Source organism: Humulus lupulus, chromosome 9 (assembly GCF_963169125.1).
Source record: "Humulus lupulus chromosome 9, drHumLupu1.1, whole genome shotgun sequence".
NCBI classification, from domain to species: Eukaryota; Viridiplantae; Streptophyta; class Magnoliopsida; order Rosales; family Cannabaceae; genus Humulus; species Humulus lupulus.
In genome coordinates this window covers 165,970,961-165,987,199 of record NC_084801.1, presented here as the reverse complement: position 1 = coordinate 165,987,199, position 16,239 = coordinate 165,970,961, and the positions used below count along the sequence as shown (strand labels likewise).

At 38.6% G+C, this 16,239-nt stretch overlaps 2 protein-coding genes across 2 annotated transcripts; both read left to right on the top strand.

The window, feature by feature from the left end:
- The first annotated feature begins 11,375 nt into the window (after positions 1-11,375).
- LOC133800276 (receptor-like protein 7) lies at positions 11,376-14,162 on the top strand. Its single transcript, XM_062238234.1, has one exon. It carries the CDS (start codon positions 12,075-12,077, stop codon positions 14,160-14,162), a length of 2,088 nt encoding a protein of 695 aa, XP_062094218.1. The 5' UTR covers positions 11,376-12,074.
- A 29-nt stretch (positions 14,163-14,191) lies between these two features.
- Positions 14,192-15,581, top strand: LOC133800275 (receptor-like protein 18). Its single transcript, XM_062238232.1, has one exon. It carries the CDS (start codon positions 14,192-14,194, stop codon positions 15,293-15,295), a length of 1,104 nt encoding a protein of 367 aa, XP_062094216.1. The 3' UTR covers positions 15,296-15,581.
- Positions 15,582-16,239: the final 658 nt, after the last annotated feature.

Sequence of the window (16,239 nt, the reverse complement as noted above, 5' to 3'; positions counted from 1 at the left end):
AAGCACTCTCGCCACTCTTTTTCCCCAAGACCTCATCAACCCTCTCATCACTTCTCACTCATTCACGAGGATATTTGGGGACCATCCAAAATTCAGAATATTAGTGGGACACGTTGGTTCTTGTTACTAGTTGACGATCATAGCCGCTTAAGTTGGACATTCCTCATGAAAGAAAAGTCTGAAACAAATAAGATTTTACAAAACTTCCACAAAATGATTCAAACCCAATTTCAAACAAACATTCAAGTATTAAAAAATGATAGTGCTCGTGACTTCTTCAATTCACTCCTTGGATCATATTTGTAATCACATGGGATTGTTCATGAAAGTTCCTGTGTCGACACACCACAGCAAAATGGTGTGGTCAAACGCAAAAATCACCATTCATTTGAGGTAGTTCGATCCTTACTTTTTTCATCTCATGTTCCAAAAAGATTATGGGGTGAAGTTGTCCTCACAGCCACTTATCTCATAAATAGAATTCCATCACGAGTCCTAAAGTTCACAACTTAGCTACAAATCCTTCTTGAATCATATCCTCACTCACATCTTGTGTCTCAAATTCCCCTTCGTGTCTTTGGTTGTGTTGCATTTGTCCATGTTCACTCCTCACACCGAAGAAAAATCGATGCCTGCACCACCAAATGTATTCTTCTTGGCTACTCATCCAATAAAAAAGGCTACAAATGCTACAGTCCAATTTCCAAAAAGTTGTTCCACTCCATGGATGTCACTTTCTTTGAATACTAGCCTTATTACACCAATTCTACAATTCTGGGGGAGAACCATAGTCAGGAATTGCAAAATTGGGACATTGTTTCTCTCATTGACAATACAATTGATTCTCCTCTGAATACTTCTCCTCACAACACAATTCTTCTAAGAACATCACCAACTCCTTTCGTTGCCCATACTCCAAACTATTCAGTTAAATCAAATGAGCCAAGAACTCCTCATCCAATCTCTTCAAGCCCTGTCCCCATCCCAAACAAAGAGGTTTACTCAAGAAGAAAGAAACAACTAGCAAGCATTGAACAAGCCACTACACAAACTCGGCAAGGTCAAGAATATGATCTGATCCCATTTATCCTTGAAAAAACACCAAAAGACGCTAGACCTGAACCTATCAAGGAAGAAAATGTGTCAGATGATCTGAACGTCCCCATTGCTCATAGCAAATGATACGCTCTTGCACTCAACATCCCATTCACAATTATATGAGTTACTCAAGCCTATCTCCTACATATAGAGCCTTTATCACCTCCTTGGACCAAGTTCAGGTTACCACATCGGTCCAAGAGGCCCTACAAATTCCTGATTGGAAGGTTGCTACGATGGAAGAACTTAGAGCACTTGAAAAGAATGAAACATGGATCCTCACAGATCTACCTCTTGGCAAATGCATAGTTAGCTGCAAATGGACCTTCTCAGTCAAGCATAAGGCGGATGGAAGCATTGAAAGATTCAAGGCCCACTTAGTGGCCAAAGGATTCACTCAATCCTATGGCATTGATTACCAAGAGACATTTTCTCATGTTGCTAAGTTGAACACCATCCGGCTTCTCTTGTCGATTGCAATAAACAAAGAATGACCTTTATTCCAACTTGATGAAAGAATGCATTTCTTAACAAAAATCTAGTAGAAGAAGTATACATGGATATCCCTCCAGGATTTGAGGACATATTCATTAAGGGAAAGGTGTGAAAACTCAAGAAATCCCTTGATGACCTCAAGCAATCCCCTCGAGCCTAATTTGACAGGTTTATGAAAGTTCTAAAGTGTAACGCTCTGCTTACTCCAAGACAGTTACTGTGAACTTTGAACTGTGCTTAACTCGCTAATCGAGTTCTTTGGTTATAAACGTGCATCTAGGTGTTATTAATAGGTTAAGGTGTAAAACCAATCAAAAGGAAATGATATATTTTATTTAAAACATAAAACTGTTCATGGGCCCATAAAAAATGTTTACAAGTTATTTACAATACAAAATGGTCATTACAGTGTAAAATTTACAACCCACCGACCTAAGCGGCAAAATTCCTTGGCTGTGGTGGTCAAGCGACCGCATATGTACACATCGCCACCTAAGCTCTCCACTCAAGGCTGGGTGACCTTTTCTTTCTCTTTACCTGCATCACATAGCACCCATGAGCCAAATCCCAGCAAGAAAACTCAATACTACATGTATATAATATCAAATGATGGTCATAATAATCATCCAGGACTTATAGCCTTAAACAGAGGAGTGACAGTTGTAAAAGTCACTAATGTGGGTTCTGCATCCTTTACAAATGAGTGATCGAGTCACTAGCTTAAACAGGATAAGTTTCTGATGAGCAATTCACCAATGTAAACCCACTGAGTGACCATGGAGTCACTAATGTGGGTTACGTACCCTTAGCCATGTGATGATACGGTCACCTGGGCCTTCTGACCCTGGCTCTGAGTAACTAGTCATGGAACTAGGCAAGTGCTTTTAGTTTTCATCGAACTTGGGGTCGGTCCAGCATTAATGCTCATGATGAGTCATTCAATGCTGATGTCGATAAGATCTAATATTTATCGACTATGCGTTCATAACGCTTATGCCGCTCCTGACTCATAGGTCAGTAATATACGACCCGTGCTCAGTACTGGTGTCGAACTTGACTAGTAAGTCACAGCTTCACAGACAGATCTGACACCATTGCCAATTCTGACTAGTAAGTCAGTGCCATTCATAAGTAATCAAGATTTGCTAAGCATTTAATATGCAATCTGTAACGCCCTGGTTACTCCAAGACTGTTACTGTGATCTTTGAACCGTGCTTAACTCGCTAATCGAGTTCTTTGGTTATAAACGTGCATCTAGGTGTTATTAATAGGTTAAGGTGTAAAACCAATCAAAAGGAAATGATACATTTTATTTAAAACATAAAACTGTTCATGGGCCCATAAAAGTGTTTACAAGTTATTTACAATACAAAATAGTCATTACAGTTTAAAATTTACAACCCGCCGACCTAAGCGGCAAAAATAGGGTAAACCTCCTAGTTCCTCTAAGAACTCCTTGGCTGTGGTGGTCAAGCAGCCGCATATGTACACATCGCCACCTAAGTTCTCCACTCAAGGCTGGGTGACCTTTTCTTTCCCTTTACCTGCACCACATAGCACCCATGAGCCAAAGCCCAGCAAAAAAACTCAATACTGCATGTATATAATAGCAAATGATGATCATGATAATCATCCGGGACTTATAGTCCTAAACTGATGGGTGACATATGTATAAGTCACTAACGTGGGTTCCGCACCATTTATAAATGAGTGATCGAGTCACTAGCTTTAACAGGATAAGTGACTGATGAGCAAGTCACCAATGTAAACCCACTGAGTGACCATGGAGTCACTAATGTGCGTTCCGTACCCTTAGCCATGTGACGATACAGTCACCTGGGCCCTCTGACCCTGGCTCTGAGTAACTAGTCATGGAAATAGGCAAGCGCTTTTAGTTTTCATCGAACTTGGGGTCGGACCAGCATTAATGCTCATGATGAGTCATTCAATGCTGATGTCGACTAGATCTAATCTTTCATCGGCTCTGCGTTCATGGTGCTTATGCCACTCCTAACTCTTAGGTCAGTAACATACGACCATTGCTCAAAACTACTGTCAAACTTGACTAGTAAGTCACAGCTTCACAGCTAGTTCTGACACATTGCCGATTCTGACTAGTAAGTTAGTGCCATTCACAAGTAAGCAAGATTTTTTAAGCATTTGATATGCAATCCATGTCTACGTGTAAGCACTCAACATGCCTCAATAATAGCCATGCATGTCACATATGGGGTGTTGTTTTCTTACCTCTGGTTCGAGCGAGAAATAGTAAAAGAACGGCCATTGAGAACGATTGACCTTTTGATTCCTTAGCGATTACCTAGCCATAACCAATTATAACCTCCATTAATGAAAATCAACAATAATAGGATCTTGACCTAAACCTCACTCCCGGGACCCCGAATTGTACCCAAACAGTGAGTAGATTCGATCCCGAGCCTTAAGGATTGAAACCCCGAGCCAAAAACCCTTAAAAATGCCCAAAACAAAAATTTGAAGGAGCAGGGTAGCGTTGTAGCTCTACCCCACTAGCGCCCCAGCACCCAAGTCAGACTGAAGCCCTCCTGAGTAGCACTGTAGCGCCCCCTTGTGGGCGCTACAGCGCTACACACAGCCAAAAACATCCTAAAACTTTCCCCCTTCGACTCCACCATTTCCAACCTGAACCAAAAGCTTCCAACCCTCATTTTTAGTCTCAAATGAACCCAAAAATCATCTACATATGTCCTATGCATCACAACCCAAGTAACCCTAGCCAAAAACTCCCATGAATTCCCCTCAGCCAACTTAGAGAACCAAGCTGAAAACCAAACCAAAAATAGAGCAAAGCTAGAGTTTTAATGGTTAGAAACTTACCTCAAGCTTAGATTAGGATCCTCTTCAATGGTGGAACACAATCCTAAGCCCTCAAGATCCACTTCCCTAGCTTGAATCCTCAAGAAAACCTCCAAAAATCCAAAAGAAAAAGGAGAGAAAAAGAGGTACAGTAGGAATGTTTTATGCTCTGTTTTATCTAACCTTCTACAGCCTTCAATAGCTTAAATATAACATATGGTGAAAAGACCCTTTTTCCCCTAGGTCATTTAAAGGTTTCTAAAGACTCCTAAGGGTAAAACTGTCATTTTTCACCTATTTCGTTAATCATAATTAACACCCTCCAATTCCCGTGATTCTTGAAATTCTCAAATGCCAATAATTCATATCCCGTTACCCTTTAATTCTCGGCAATGCTCTAATCATTAAATCACCCCGAGACTCACCTTGAGCCCCGAACTTAATCCCGTTATGAATAAATCACTAACCTACATTCAAAGATCTTCTCATGCCAAATAGCTCGAACAAATCCACATTATAATGTGCCCTCAACAATAGATCACCGACATGCATACAAATATACAATTACACCCTCAACGGGCCAAATTACCGAAATAACCCTTTGATAAAATGTGGATCCACATGCATGCATTTAACATCATATTATAATATAATTCACATAAACATGCATATAATAGTTTAATGGCATAATAAAACAATTATGGCCCTCCCGGCCTACTAATCCAGCCATTGAACTGCATTAGGGATTTTGGGGCATTACACAATCACTGTCCACATTTAAACACTTAACATGCCTCAATAATAACCATTCATGTCACATATAGGGTGCAGTTTTCTTACCTCTGGTTCGAGCGAGAATTAGTAAAAGAACGACCCTTGAGAATAATCAACCTTTTTGTTCTTTGACGGTCACCTGGTCATAACCAATTATGGGATTCCATCAATAAAATGAATCACAAAAGGTTCCCAGACCAAAACCTAGCCTTCGGGACATCGAATCCTACTAAAATAGGTAGTAGGAACGATCCTGAGACCTAAGGTTTGATTCCCCAAGCCAAGAACTCAATTTTGGCCAAAATGCCACTAAGGGTCGCGGCCCTACACCACCATGTTGCTGCCCGCCTCCTCAAGCAGAAGCGGCCACCCTTCCAAACTCAACACGGGCCACAACCCTCCTTCTCCATGCCGCAGCCCAACGACCCTTCAGCTCCACCCTTCCTTTGCAACAAGCTTGGGCCGCGATGCTCTAGAACAAAGTCGTAGCCCCACCTGAAACTCAGCCAAAAACCCCTGTTTTTCCCCTTCGAACTCATTTCAAAACTTTATTAAAACACTCCCAATATCACAAAGCAAAGCCACCAACTATTACCACAACTTCTTCACCATATAACCATCAAAACCTAAGCCTTAAACCAATCAAAACTTCATCAAACTCTCATTTCCATGATCAAAAATCCAATCTCAAAACCAACCCAAAACAGAGCAAGGAACTATAAAAATGGAACTAAAACCTTACCTAAAGCTTGAATTAAAACATCTTCAATGGTTGAACACTAGCCTAAGACCTCAAGCTTCAATCTCCAAGTTTGAATCCCCAAACTTGCTTCAAAAATTCAAGGGAAGGAGAAGAGAAATAATGATCGTGAGGAAGATAGAATAAAGCTCTGTTTTGGCTAACCTTCCACAGCCTTCAACCTATATTTAGCCTAGGTCAAATGACCAAAATACCCCCCTTTCTTAATTCATCTCTTAACAACCCCCAAGGCAAAACCGTCCTTTTCCACCTATGTCGTTAATCATAATTAACGTTCTCTCATTCCCGTTATTCTCATATACTAATAAAATTATATCTCATTTCCCTTTTATTCCCGGTAATGCTCTAATCATCAATTCACCCGGAGACTCACCCCGAGCCCCGAATTCAACCCAATTATGACAAAATCGATAACTTGTATTCAAAGATCGTCTCATGCCGAATAGCTCAAACAAACCCACATTATAATGTGGCCTCAACAATAGTTCACCAACATGCATGAAAGTATACAAATATGCCCTTAACAGGCCAAATTACCAAAATGCCCTTATAATGAAATGTGGACCCACATGCATGCATTCATCATCATATAATAATATAATTCACATAAACATGCACATAATAGTTTAATGACATAATAAATCAATTATGTCCATCCCGGCCTACTAATTCGACCATTAAACCTCATTAGGGATTTTGGGGCGTTACATAAAGGGAGACGGCTATACTCAGTGTCAGTCAGATCACACTCTATTTGTAAAATATTCAGCAAGGGAAAACTAACGGTGTTAATAGTTTATGTCGATGATATTGTGGTTACAGGAAATTTCATGGAGAAAATTACTTATCTCAAGCAGCTCCTCTCCATTGAATTTGAGATAAAGGATCTAGGACAATTAAGATACTTCCTAGGGATGGAAGTAGCAAGATCTAGCCTAGGCATCTCAGTCACTCAACGAAAATATGTCCTCGACCTCTTACAGGAAACATGGATGATTGGATGCAAGCCAGTTGACACACCGATGGATCCTAATACCAAACTTGGAGCACGGACAGACAAAATAAAAGTTGATCGAGGAAGGTACCAACGTCTCGTGGGAAAATTAATCTACCTAACTCACACTCGGCCTGTAACATCCCAAATTACCTAATAAGGCTTAGGGCCTTGATTAGGGGGCCAGGATGGAAAATTATAGAAATTATGTGTTTATGTGATATATATATGTGTATCATTATATGATTATGTGAGTTGTTTTATAATATGACTTGATATGCATGTTTAGATGTATTAAATATGTATGTGGGCCCGTTTTTTATTAAAATGGCAATTTTTGTAATTTGGCATGTTATGGGTATATTTGGCATATATGTGATATATGTGCGGGACCACATCATTATGTGGATATATTTGGGTTACTCGGTACGAGACGATCCTAGGGAGCAAGCTAGTAGGAAAGTCACAACGAGACCAATACTTGACTCGGTGTGAGTCAATGGGTATTTTGGGTATTTAGTACATTACCGGTTATTGGATAATGAGAATAAATATTTGAGGATATATTTGGAGTTAGTGAGATCAGGAGGGAAGTATGAGGATTTTGACTATTTTACCCCCGGGGACATTTTTGGGTACCCCGAGCCTTGGGATATGCTTATGGTTACTTAAGCTCGAAGTAACTTGATAGAAACAAAAAAGTATGTTCAATGTTCTCTCTCTCTCTCTCTCTCTCTCTCTCTCTCTCTCTCTCTCTCTCTCTCTCTCTCTCTCTCTCTCTCTCTCTCTCTCTCTCTCGTTCACTCATTTGACTTAGTTAGCATTTTCGAAGGAAACTCGAGTTTTAGGGCTCAGATTCAAGAAAGGTTCGAGTCATAACGATTCTAGGGAAGATTAAAAGCTTGATAGCTAGAGGATTTAGCAGAAAAATGACATAAATAGAGGTAATTTCAGCTTTGAATTTCCAAGTTTCCATTTCCTTAAGTTTCTTAAGTTTTGAATTGGATTTTACATTTTGATGAGTTTTTTAATTGTTTGAAACTTAGGCTTTGATTGTTTTGGGTTGCTGAGTTGATTGGGAACTTTGTTTTTGGGATTTGACTATGTTTGTATATGTTTATGGAGTGATTTGATATGAGAAAAATAGAGGAAGAAGTTGAGTTCCAAGTCAATCCGTGACCCTGTTCTTGGGCATCGTGGCTCAAGCTGGACAAAGGAGATGAAGCAGGGCTGCTGGGCTATTTGATCCACGATGCTTATTAGGAGCGTCGCAGCGCTGGTGCAGTCAGAGAGGGCCTTGGGCCTTTGACTTGAGTGGGTTGCGACTCTAGTGCTTGGGGTCGTGGCTCAAAATAGAAATTGTGGCCAAAATGGCTTTTTAGTGACAGGAACTCAAACCTAAGGGCTCAGGATCGATTCTACTACCCGGTTTAGTAGAATTCGAGGTCCCGAAGGCTAGGACTCGGTCTGGAAACCTTTATTTACTCGTTATTGACAAGATTCTATATTATGGTTGTGACTAGGTTATCGCTAGGGTCTCGGAACCAGGATTGTGCTCAAGGGTCGTTCATTCTTAACCCGTGAAGGGACCATATGTAAGAAAACTACACCCGGTATGTGATACATGTGAGGCTTGGCCCAGATTGTTGAACATGAATATGAATAGGGCATGAACGCCTGAGAATGTGCATGATTATGATTATGCTTGTGATTGTTGATTAAGCATGATGAATGCTTTGTATTTGGATATTTGATATATGTATATGTCTATCTGCATTATCTGATTGAGAAAGGCTTGACTTTTGAGTCAAGGATGGCAATAGCGCGCTGAGCGCTGGTCGTTTTGGTTAGGCTAACCAGGAGCACATCATACACTTGTCCGACCCAATGGTCGTGCAAAACTCAGTGCCAGGTATGTTGGGCCAGCTCTAAGGCTGGTTATATAGAGGATAGGTCAATAGGTCCTGGGGTGACTTATTAGTCCCATATCCTATGGTTGGGCCCCAGACTTGACTTATAAGTCAAGAACGACCTTAGCACGCTGAGTGCTAGTCGAAAATCATTAACTTATGAGTCAAGGATGACCTTAGCACGCTGAGTGCTAGTCGAAAAGCATTGACTTATAAGTCAAGGACAGCAATAGCATGTTGCATGCTGGTTGAAAAGAATTGACTTATGAGTCAAGGATGACAATAGCGTGTTGAGCACTGGTCGATATGGTTATGCCTAATCAGGAGCGTGATATACTCTTGACCGACCTATCGGTAATGGAAAATTGTAGCGTCAGGTATGCTAGGCCAGCTCCAAGGCTGGTTATACAACGGATAGGGCAAAAGGCCCCGGGGTGACTTATTAGTCCCATATCCTAGGGTGTGGAACCCTAGTATGATTTATTAATCATGTATTTTGGGCATTGGGCCCCAGTATGATTCATTGATCATTTATCTTGGGCTATTGGCCCATATGACACTCTAATCATTTATATGAGTTGTATGCATGCATGAGTAGGGTTATTACTGATAGGCATGCTTATTATGATTTAGTAACATGTTATTAACTGCTTATGAGCATGTTTAAGTTTTCTTGCTGAGCCTTGGCTCACGGGTGCTTTGTGGTGCAGGTAAGGGGAAAAGAAAGCTGGACCATCCTTGAGTTGGAGAGCTTAGATGACGATGTGTACATATGCAGCTGCTTGACCACCATGGCTGAGGTTTTAAAGAGGAATTAGGGTCAAACCCTATTTATGCTGCTTAGGTCAGCTGGTTGTAATTTTTCTATTGTAGTTAACTTCTTAAAATGTATTTTGGGATCCCATGTATGGAAGTAACGTTTAGTTAACTGGTTATACCTTTTGACCAAAATTTTAAACCCTAAACCATTAATCACGTTTAGTTACACGGTTATGGCCAGATGAGCCCTACTACCCAAGGACCGTTACACGACCTGATATAAGCTTTGTTTTCAGTGTTGTTAGTCAATTTCTCAACAATCCCGCAGAGGAACACATGAATGTTGTCTATTAGATTCTTAGGTACCTCAAAGGAACACTAAGAAAAAGGCTAATGTTCATAAAAGCTTTTCACATGGATCTTAAAATCTATGCAGATGTAGATTGGGCCAATTCTCTCACTGACCGAAGATCCACTTCCGGATACTGCTCCTATATTTGGGGAAATCTCGTTTCTTGGCGCAGCAAGAAGCAACAGGTAGTAGCTCGCAGCAGTGCTAAAGCAAAATTTTGTGCCTTAGCACATGGAATTTGTGAATGAATGTGGCTGAAACGCTTACTTGATGAACTCAGGATCTTCCTTGAAGGCCCTATAAATGTTTTCTGTGATAATCAATCAGCTATAGCAATTGCAAATAATCCAGTCCATCATGATAGAACCAAACATGTCAAAATGGACTGTCATTTCATCAATGAGAAGATTGAAGACAAGATCATCACCTTGAAGCATGTTCCCTCAAGACAACAGGCAGCTGACATCTTAATCAAAGCTCTCCATCGCCCTAATTTCAGTGAACTCGACGCCAAACTAAGAATTTTTAGCATATATCATCTAGCTTAAGGGGGAGTGTAGGAAATCAAGTTAGTTATTGGTTGTCAGATATTGACAGCAAGGAATTTATGTTTCCTATTGGTTTTTCAGTTTCCTAATCTATAGGAATTCTTATTTATTGTATATATTTTTTAATATGAAGAGTCTAAGATGTATGTTGTATATATATCATAGTTCTATGTTGTAAAAGATGAAGAATACATAAATAAAAATTATTTCCCTCATACCATTTTCTTCGTGTTGCACTAAAAATAAATCTGGCCTTCTATATGTAATTTTTGTGATGCAGAAATAAGAATATCTTTGATTTGCATTGTTTATTTATTTTCAACAAGACAAAAGATGTTAAACAGCCTCGAGTGATGAAATTTAAAGGTGGATGTTAACAAAAAAAATGCTTTAAGAACTTCTGCAAACCATGCTATAGATAGATTATGCATATAAATATATAGATATATAAATATGTAATTTAATCTGTTGTGAATTACAGAGGAGGATTCAAGTGCAAAACTGTAGAAGAGATGTTCATTGATCATTTTGGGAAAACGAAAAAGGAAAACTTCGGAATAGGCTGACATTAATGTGTAGGCCATGGTGAAACTAATGGTGTAAATGTATCGGCAGAGGAGGGTGAGTGAGTGGTGCCCGGCTCTGTCATCTGCCACTATTGAGTTTCACCAATTGCTACCTTTGGGGTCCATTGATCAGTCACTTCTGAAACGAGTCTTTATTAGTAATTAATTCACCTTGTTGGTCTTGCAGGTTTTATTGACTATACAGTATTGTATGGAACATTTCAAGAAACATACATTTATCAGTCATTAAACTAAATACTAGAGTATTCTATACCAGCATCTTCGAAAGATCATGATCATGATTTTCAATGAAATTACCAACATATATCAGCAAACATACAAAATTGTCTAGACTAAACCTTTCTAATTATTGCAAATCATTATTTTTATCGGTCTTAACCAAAATAAAAAAGAAAGAAAGAAAAAACACTTGCATTCTAGATATGTCTAGAAATTAATAAATTTAATATTTAGCTAAACAAACACAAGAGATAAAAATTATATTTTACATTTATATTAAAAAGAAAGGTTTTTCATTATAATGGGCATGTTTGATTTATCCTATCCCTTTAAATAAATAAATTTGACAAAATCTTTCTCAAATTAATAACACTAAAAAATGTATGGTTTATATTTTTTTGGACCTTGTACTTTGTCTCATTATTTGTTTGGACTTTGTGTTTTGATAAATTACTTTTTGGATCCTATATTTTATAAAATTGTTAAAATAGAACCCTAAACCTGAGTTTGATCAATGTTTTCTCAACCAAAATTATAAATAATTTATCAAGCTAACAATTCAGAAAAAAAAATAAAATTATTTTGCTTAAAAACTGTATTGTTATATTTAATTTTTTCTTCATTCTATTTTAAATATTTTACAAAATATAGGTATAAAAAGTAATTTTTTAAAACACAGAGAACAAACCTGTAACGAAGATAAGCACTTCTACGTAGAAAGAAGATAAGAAATATCATAATCATGGGTACACTCACTTCAAGTCATAAAATACTGTGTTTTGCATATATAGTGTCCATGAGAACTCCATCCTTCTCGTTGCATTTCCTGATACTCATTACTCTCTCGGCACTATTTAGTGTGAACGATGTGTCTGGCCAATGTCTCAGCGACCAGAAATCTTTGTTGCTCCAGTTGAAGAATAATCTTGTATTTAACACAGCTAACTCCAAATTTGATTTGGACTGGAATCAAAGTACCGACTGCTGCACTTGGGATGGAGTAAGCTGCAATGAGGGACGCGTTACTGGTCTTCACCTCAGCGACAAATCAATCATGGCTGGAATTGAGAGTTCTAGTCTCTTCAATCTCCGGTATCTAAAGAGCTTGGATTTGTCGTTCAACAACTTCAGTACTCCAATTCCATCAGGCTTTGGTAAACTCACAAACTTGAGTTACCTGAATTTGTCAAATGCTGGCTTTGTTGGGCAAATTCCACTTGAGATTTCACGCCTCACAAACTTGGTCTCTCTTGATTTTTCTGTATTTTTTGTTTTCTTACCAATGTCGATGCTAAAACTTGAGAATCCAAACTTAAGCATGTTGGTTAAGAATCTCTCCAAACTAGAAAAACTGTATCTTGATGGAGTAAACATATCGGCAAATGGGAGCGACTGGTGCCAGGCCTTGTCATCTTCACTGCTTAATCTGCAAGTGTTGAGCTTATCTGGTTGTTCTCTCTCCGGCCCTATTGATCATTCGCTTGAGAAGCTTCAGTCTTTGTCTGTTATTCGCTTGGATTCGAACAATTTATCGGCCCAAGTCCCAGGATTCATTTCCAATTTCTCAAAGTTGACATCTTTGAGTCTAGTTGATTGCTTCTTGTGTGGAACATTTCCAGAAGAAATCTTTCAAGTACCAACCCTGCAGACTATTGACATATCAAATAATAAATTACTTCAAGGTCATTTGCCAGAATTTGTTGCAGACAGTGCTCTTCAGCAACTACTAGTTAGTTTTACAAGATTTTCAGGTAGATTACCAACATCGATTGGTGCACTTAAGAACTTGTCCAGGTTGGATCTTTCCAATAGCAAATTTTTTGGAACACTTCCAAACTCAATGAAGAATCTCACTCAGCTTGTTTATCTGGATTTATCATTCAACGATTTTTACGGTCCAGTCCCATCTTTCAAAGCGTCAAAGAACCTGGCTCGAGTAGACCTTTCATTTAATAGTTTAACAGGTACGATTCCATCATCTAACTGGGAAAATCTTCGGAAGGTTGCTGTTGTTAAATTTCAGAATAATCTTTTGGATGGGATTCTTCCCTCGTCTCTGTTTGCACTTCCATCAGTGGAAGAGATTCAGCTTTCCAACAACCAATTTCATGGTCAGCTTGTGCAGTTTCAAGATGCATCGTCTTCAAAATTAGCTTCACTAGATTTGAGCAGCAACAACTTAGAAGGAACCATTCCATTGTCCTTCTTCCAACTAAGAAAACTTAATGTTCTCTCACTTTCTTCTAACAAGCTAAATGGCTCTGTTCATTTGGATATGACTCAAAGCCTAAGAAATCTTACTAGTCTTGATCTGTCATACAACAACTTGTCAGTCGAGTCAAATTGTAATGATTCTGCAACATCTTTATTTGTCAACCTTAGCACCTTAAAACTTGCATCTTGCAAACTGAGAATGTTCCCTTGTCTAAAGAATAAATCAGGATTAGCCATTTTGGATCTTTCAAACAACCAAATTCACGGTGAGGTACCTGAATGGGTATGGAATAGTAGCTTTCTCATCCATCTGAATCTTTCACATAATTACCTTGAGGGAAGTCTAGAACTACCTTATCCTCTTCCTTCTCTCAGTGTTCTTGACCTACAATTTAACCAGTTTCATGGGAAAATCCCCACCTTAGGAGGTTCATTTGGCGTCTACATAGATTTTTCAAACAACCATTTTACTTCTTTCAATCCAGCTGACATTGGTGATCATCTATCCAACACCATATTTTTCTCCATGTCAAACAATGAGCTTACAGGATCCATACTGAATCCATTTGCAGTGCCATTAACCTTCAAGTTCTTGACTTTTCCAACAACCATTTAAGTGGAAAAATACCACCTTGCCTGTTTGCAATGAGCGAAACTCTTGGGGTATTGAATCTACGAAGTAACAACTTCAATGCCGCAATCCCTGATGCATTTCCAGCTTACTGTAGCTTAAAGACAATTGATCTCAATGGAAATTTCATAACAGGCAAGGTTCCAACATCTTTGGCCAGCTGCAGCTCATTAGAGATTTTAGACCTCGGGTCCAATAAGATGATCGATAATTTTCCCTGCTTCTTGATGAACATGCCCACTTTGCGAGTCATTGTTCTTCGATCCAACAAATTCTATGGAAGCACTGTATGTCCCAACATCAATGAAACTTCAACAGTACTTCAAATTATTGATATGGCACACAACAACTTCAGTGGTGAGCTACCAATACAATGGTTAACAAAGTCACAGGCAATGATGGCCACTAACAAGAGTGATCATAATATAAAGCTCAAACATCTAAAGTTTGAGTTTCTTCAATTCAGTCCATCAGTATATTATCAAGATGCCGTTATAGTGACATCTAAAGGTTTAGAATTGGAGCTGGTTAAGATCCTAACCATTTACACCAGCATTGACATTTCAAGCAACAATTTTCAAGACTCAATACCAGAGGAATTGGGAAAACTCCAAGGACTTCGTCTCCTCAACCTGTCAAATAATGCACTCACAGGAAAAATCCCTTCCTCGATTGGGAACATGCGAAAACTCGAATCCTTAGATCTATCAAACAACAAGCTGAGCGGAACAATCCCAACCTCATTACAGCAACTCAATTTCCTATCTTCTTTCAATCTGTCATTTAATAAAGTAGTTGGCAGAGTCCCAGGCGGTAATCAACTTCAAACATTCTCAGCGGATTCGTACATGGGTATTGAAGGACTATGTGGGTTCCCATTGGAGAAAAGCTGTCCGGATCAGGTGGAGTCACCAAAAGAGAGAAATTCAAGAACTGGGTCGGCAGAGATAGATTGGAATGTGATATGTGGTTTGGTTGGGCTGGTGTTTGGGTTCGGAGTTGTCGTTTGGCCACTTGTGTTCTGCAAGATATGGAGGAAACGGTACTACGAGCGGGTTGATGAGATTGGTGTCAGGATTTTCCCTCGTCTGTATCAAACTAGTTTCGATGAAGCATAAGAGGAAGAAGGCGTCCATATGATGCTGTAGCCTGTAGCACGTAACAATAGCATAAGATGAAGAAGGCGTCCATAGTATGCAAATGCAAGTTCGTATGGTTATAAAATGAGAAGAATAATTTGATGCAAAACTCCCTTATCCTTTCCTTCTTGTACACTTAGTCCCAATTTTTTTACACTGTTGAAACCTTCCGGTGGACCCAATCCCCCGTTTCGTTATAAATTTACTATTCACGCTAATTTCTTCAGTTATGAACCGAAACCCTTCGATATGGCCATTTCAAACCATGTCCAACCACCAAGAGATATCCACTTAGATAATGAAAATGAAAATTCATAAAACAAAATTGATAGAAATTAAAAATTCAAAGAAATTTGAGTATTTATGCATAGTATAGGTTGATATATCTAAAAAATATATATCATCTTTTACTTACATCCCAAAATAATATTACTATTTGCTTCCTTTTCAAAAATATCATTTTCATTTTTTTTTTAGCCTCCATCTCTTTCTCTCTCAGGTCACCCTTAGATTTTTTGAAGTCATAGCAGTCACCACAAAATCATCATCACCACCAAATTTTTTTGGAAAAGCATTCCCAACTTTAGTTTCTTTTTTTTTTTCTTCTCTCTTAAAATATCCATAGAGACTAAAATAAAATGTCCTATGATAGTTTTTTACGATATAAAATTTAATCCACTAAAAATTCAATTAAGACACTAATTTATGCATTTCGAATATCTATGCATGAATTTTTTGTTTTTTTTTTATTTTTTTACAATTTTTTTAAATCTGAAATGTAAAAATTTGCAGAAAACTCGATACACCTCGATGTCTAGCTTGGTGGGCCCTTAAAAATCATGATTTTCATGAAAAAAATCATCTGCCTCCCACACCTTGATGCCACCTTGACATGCCTCGACACACATCGATGCAATTCATAG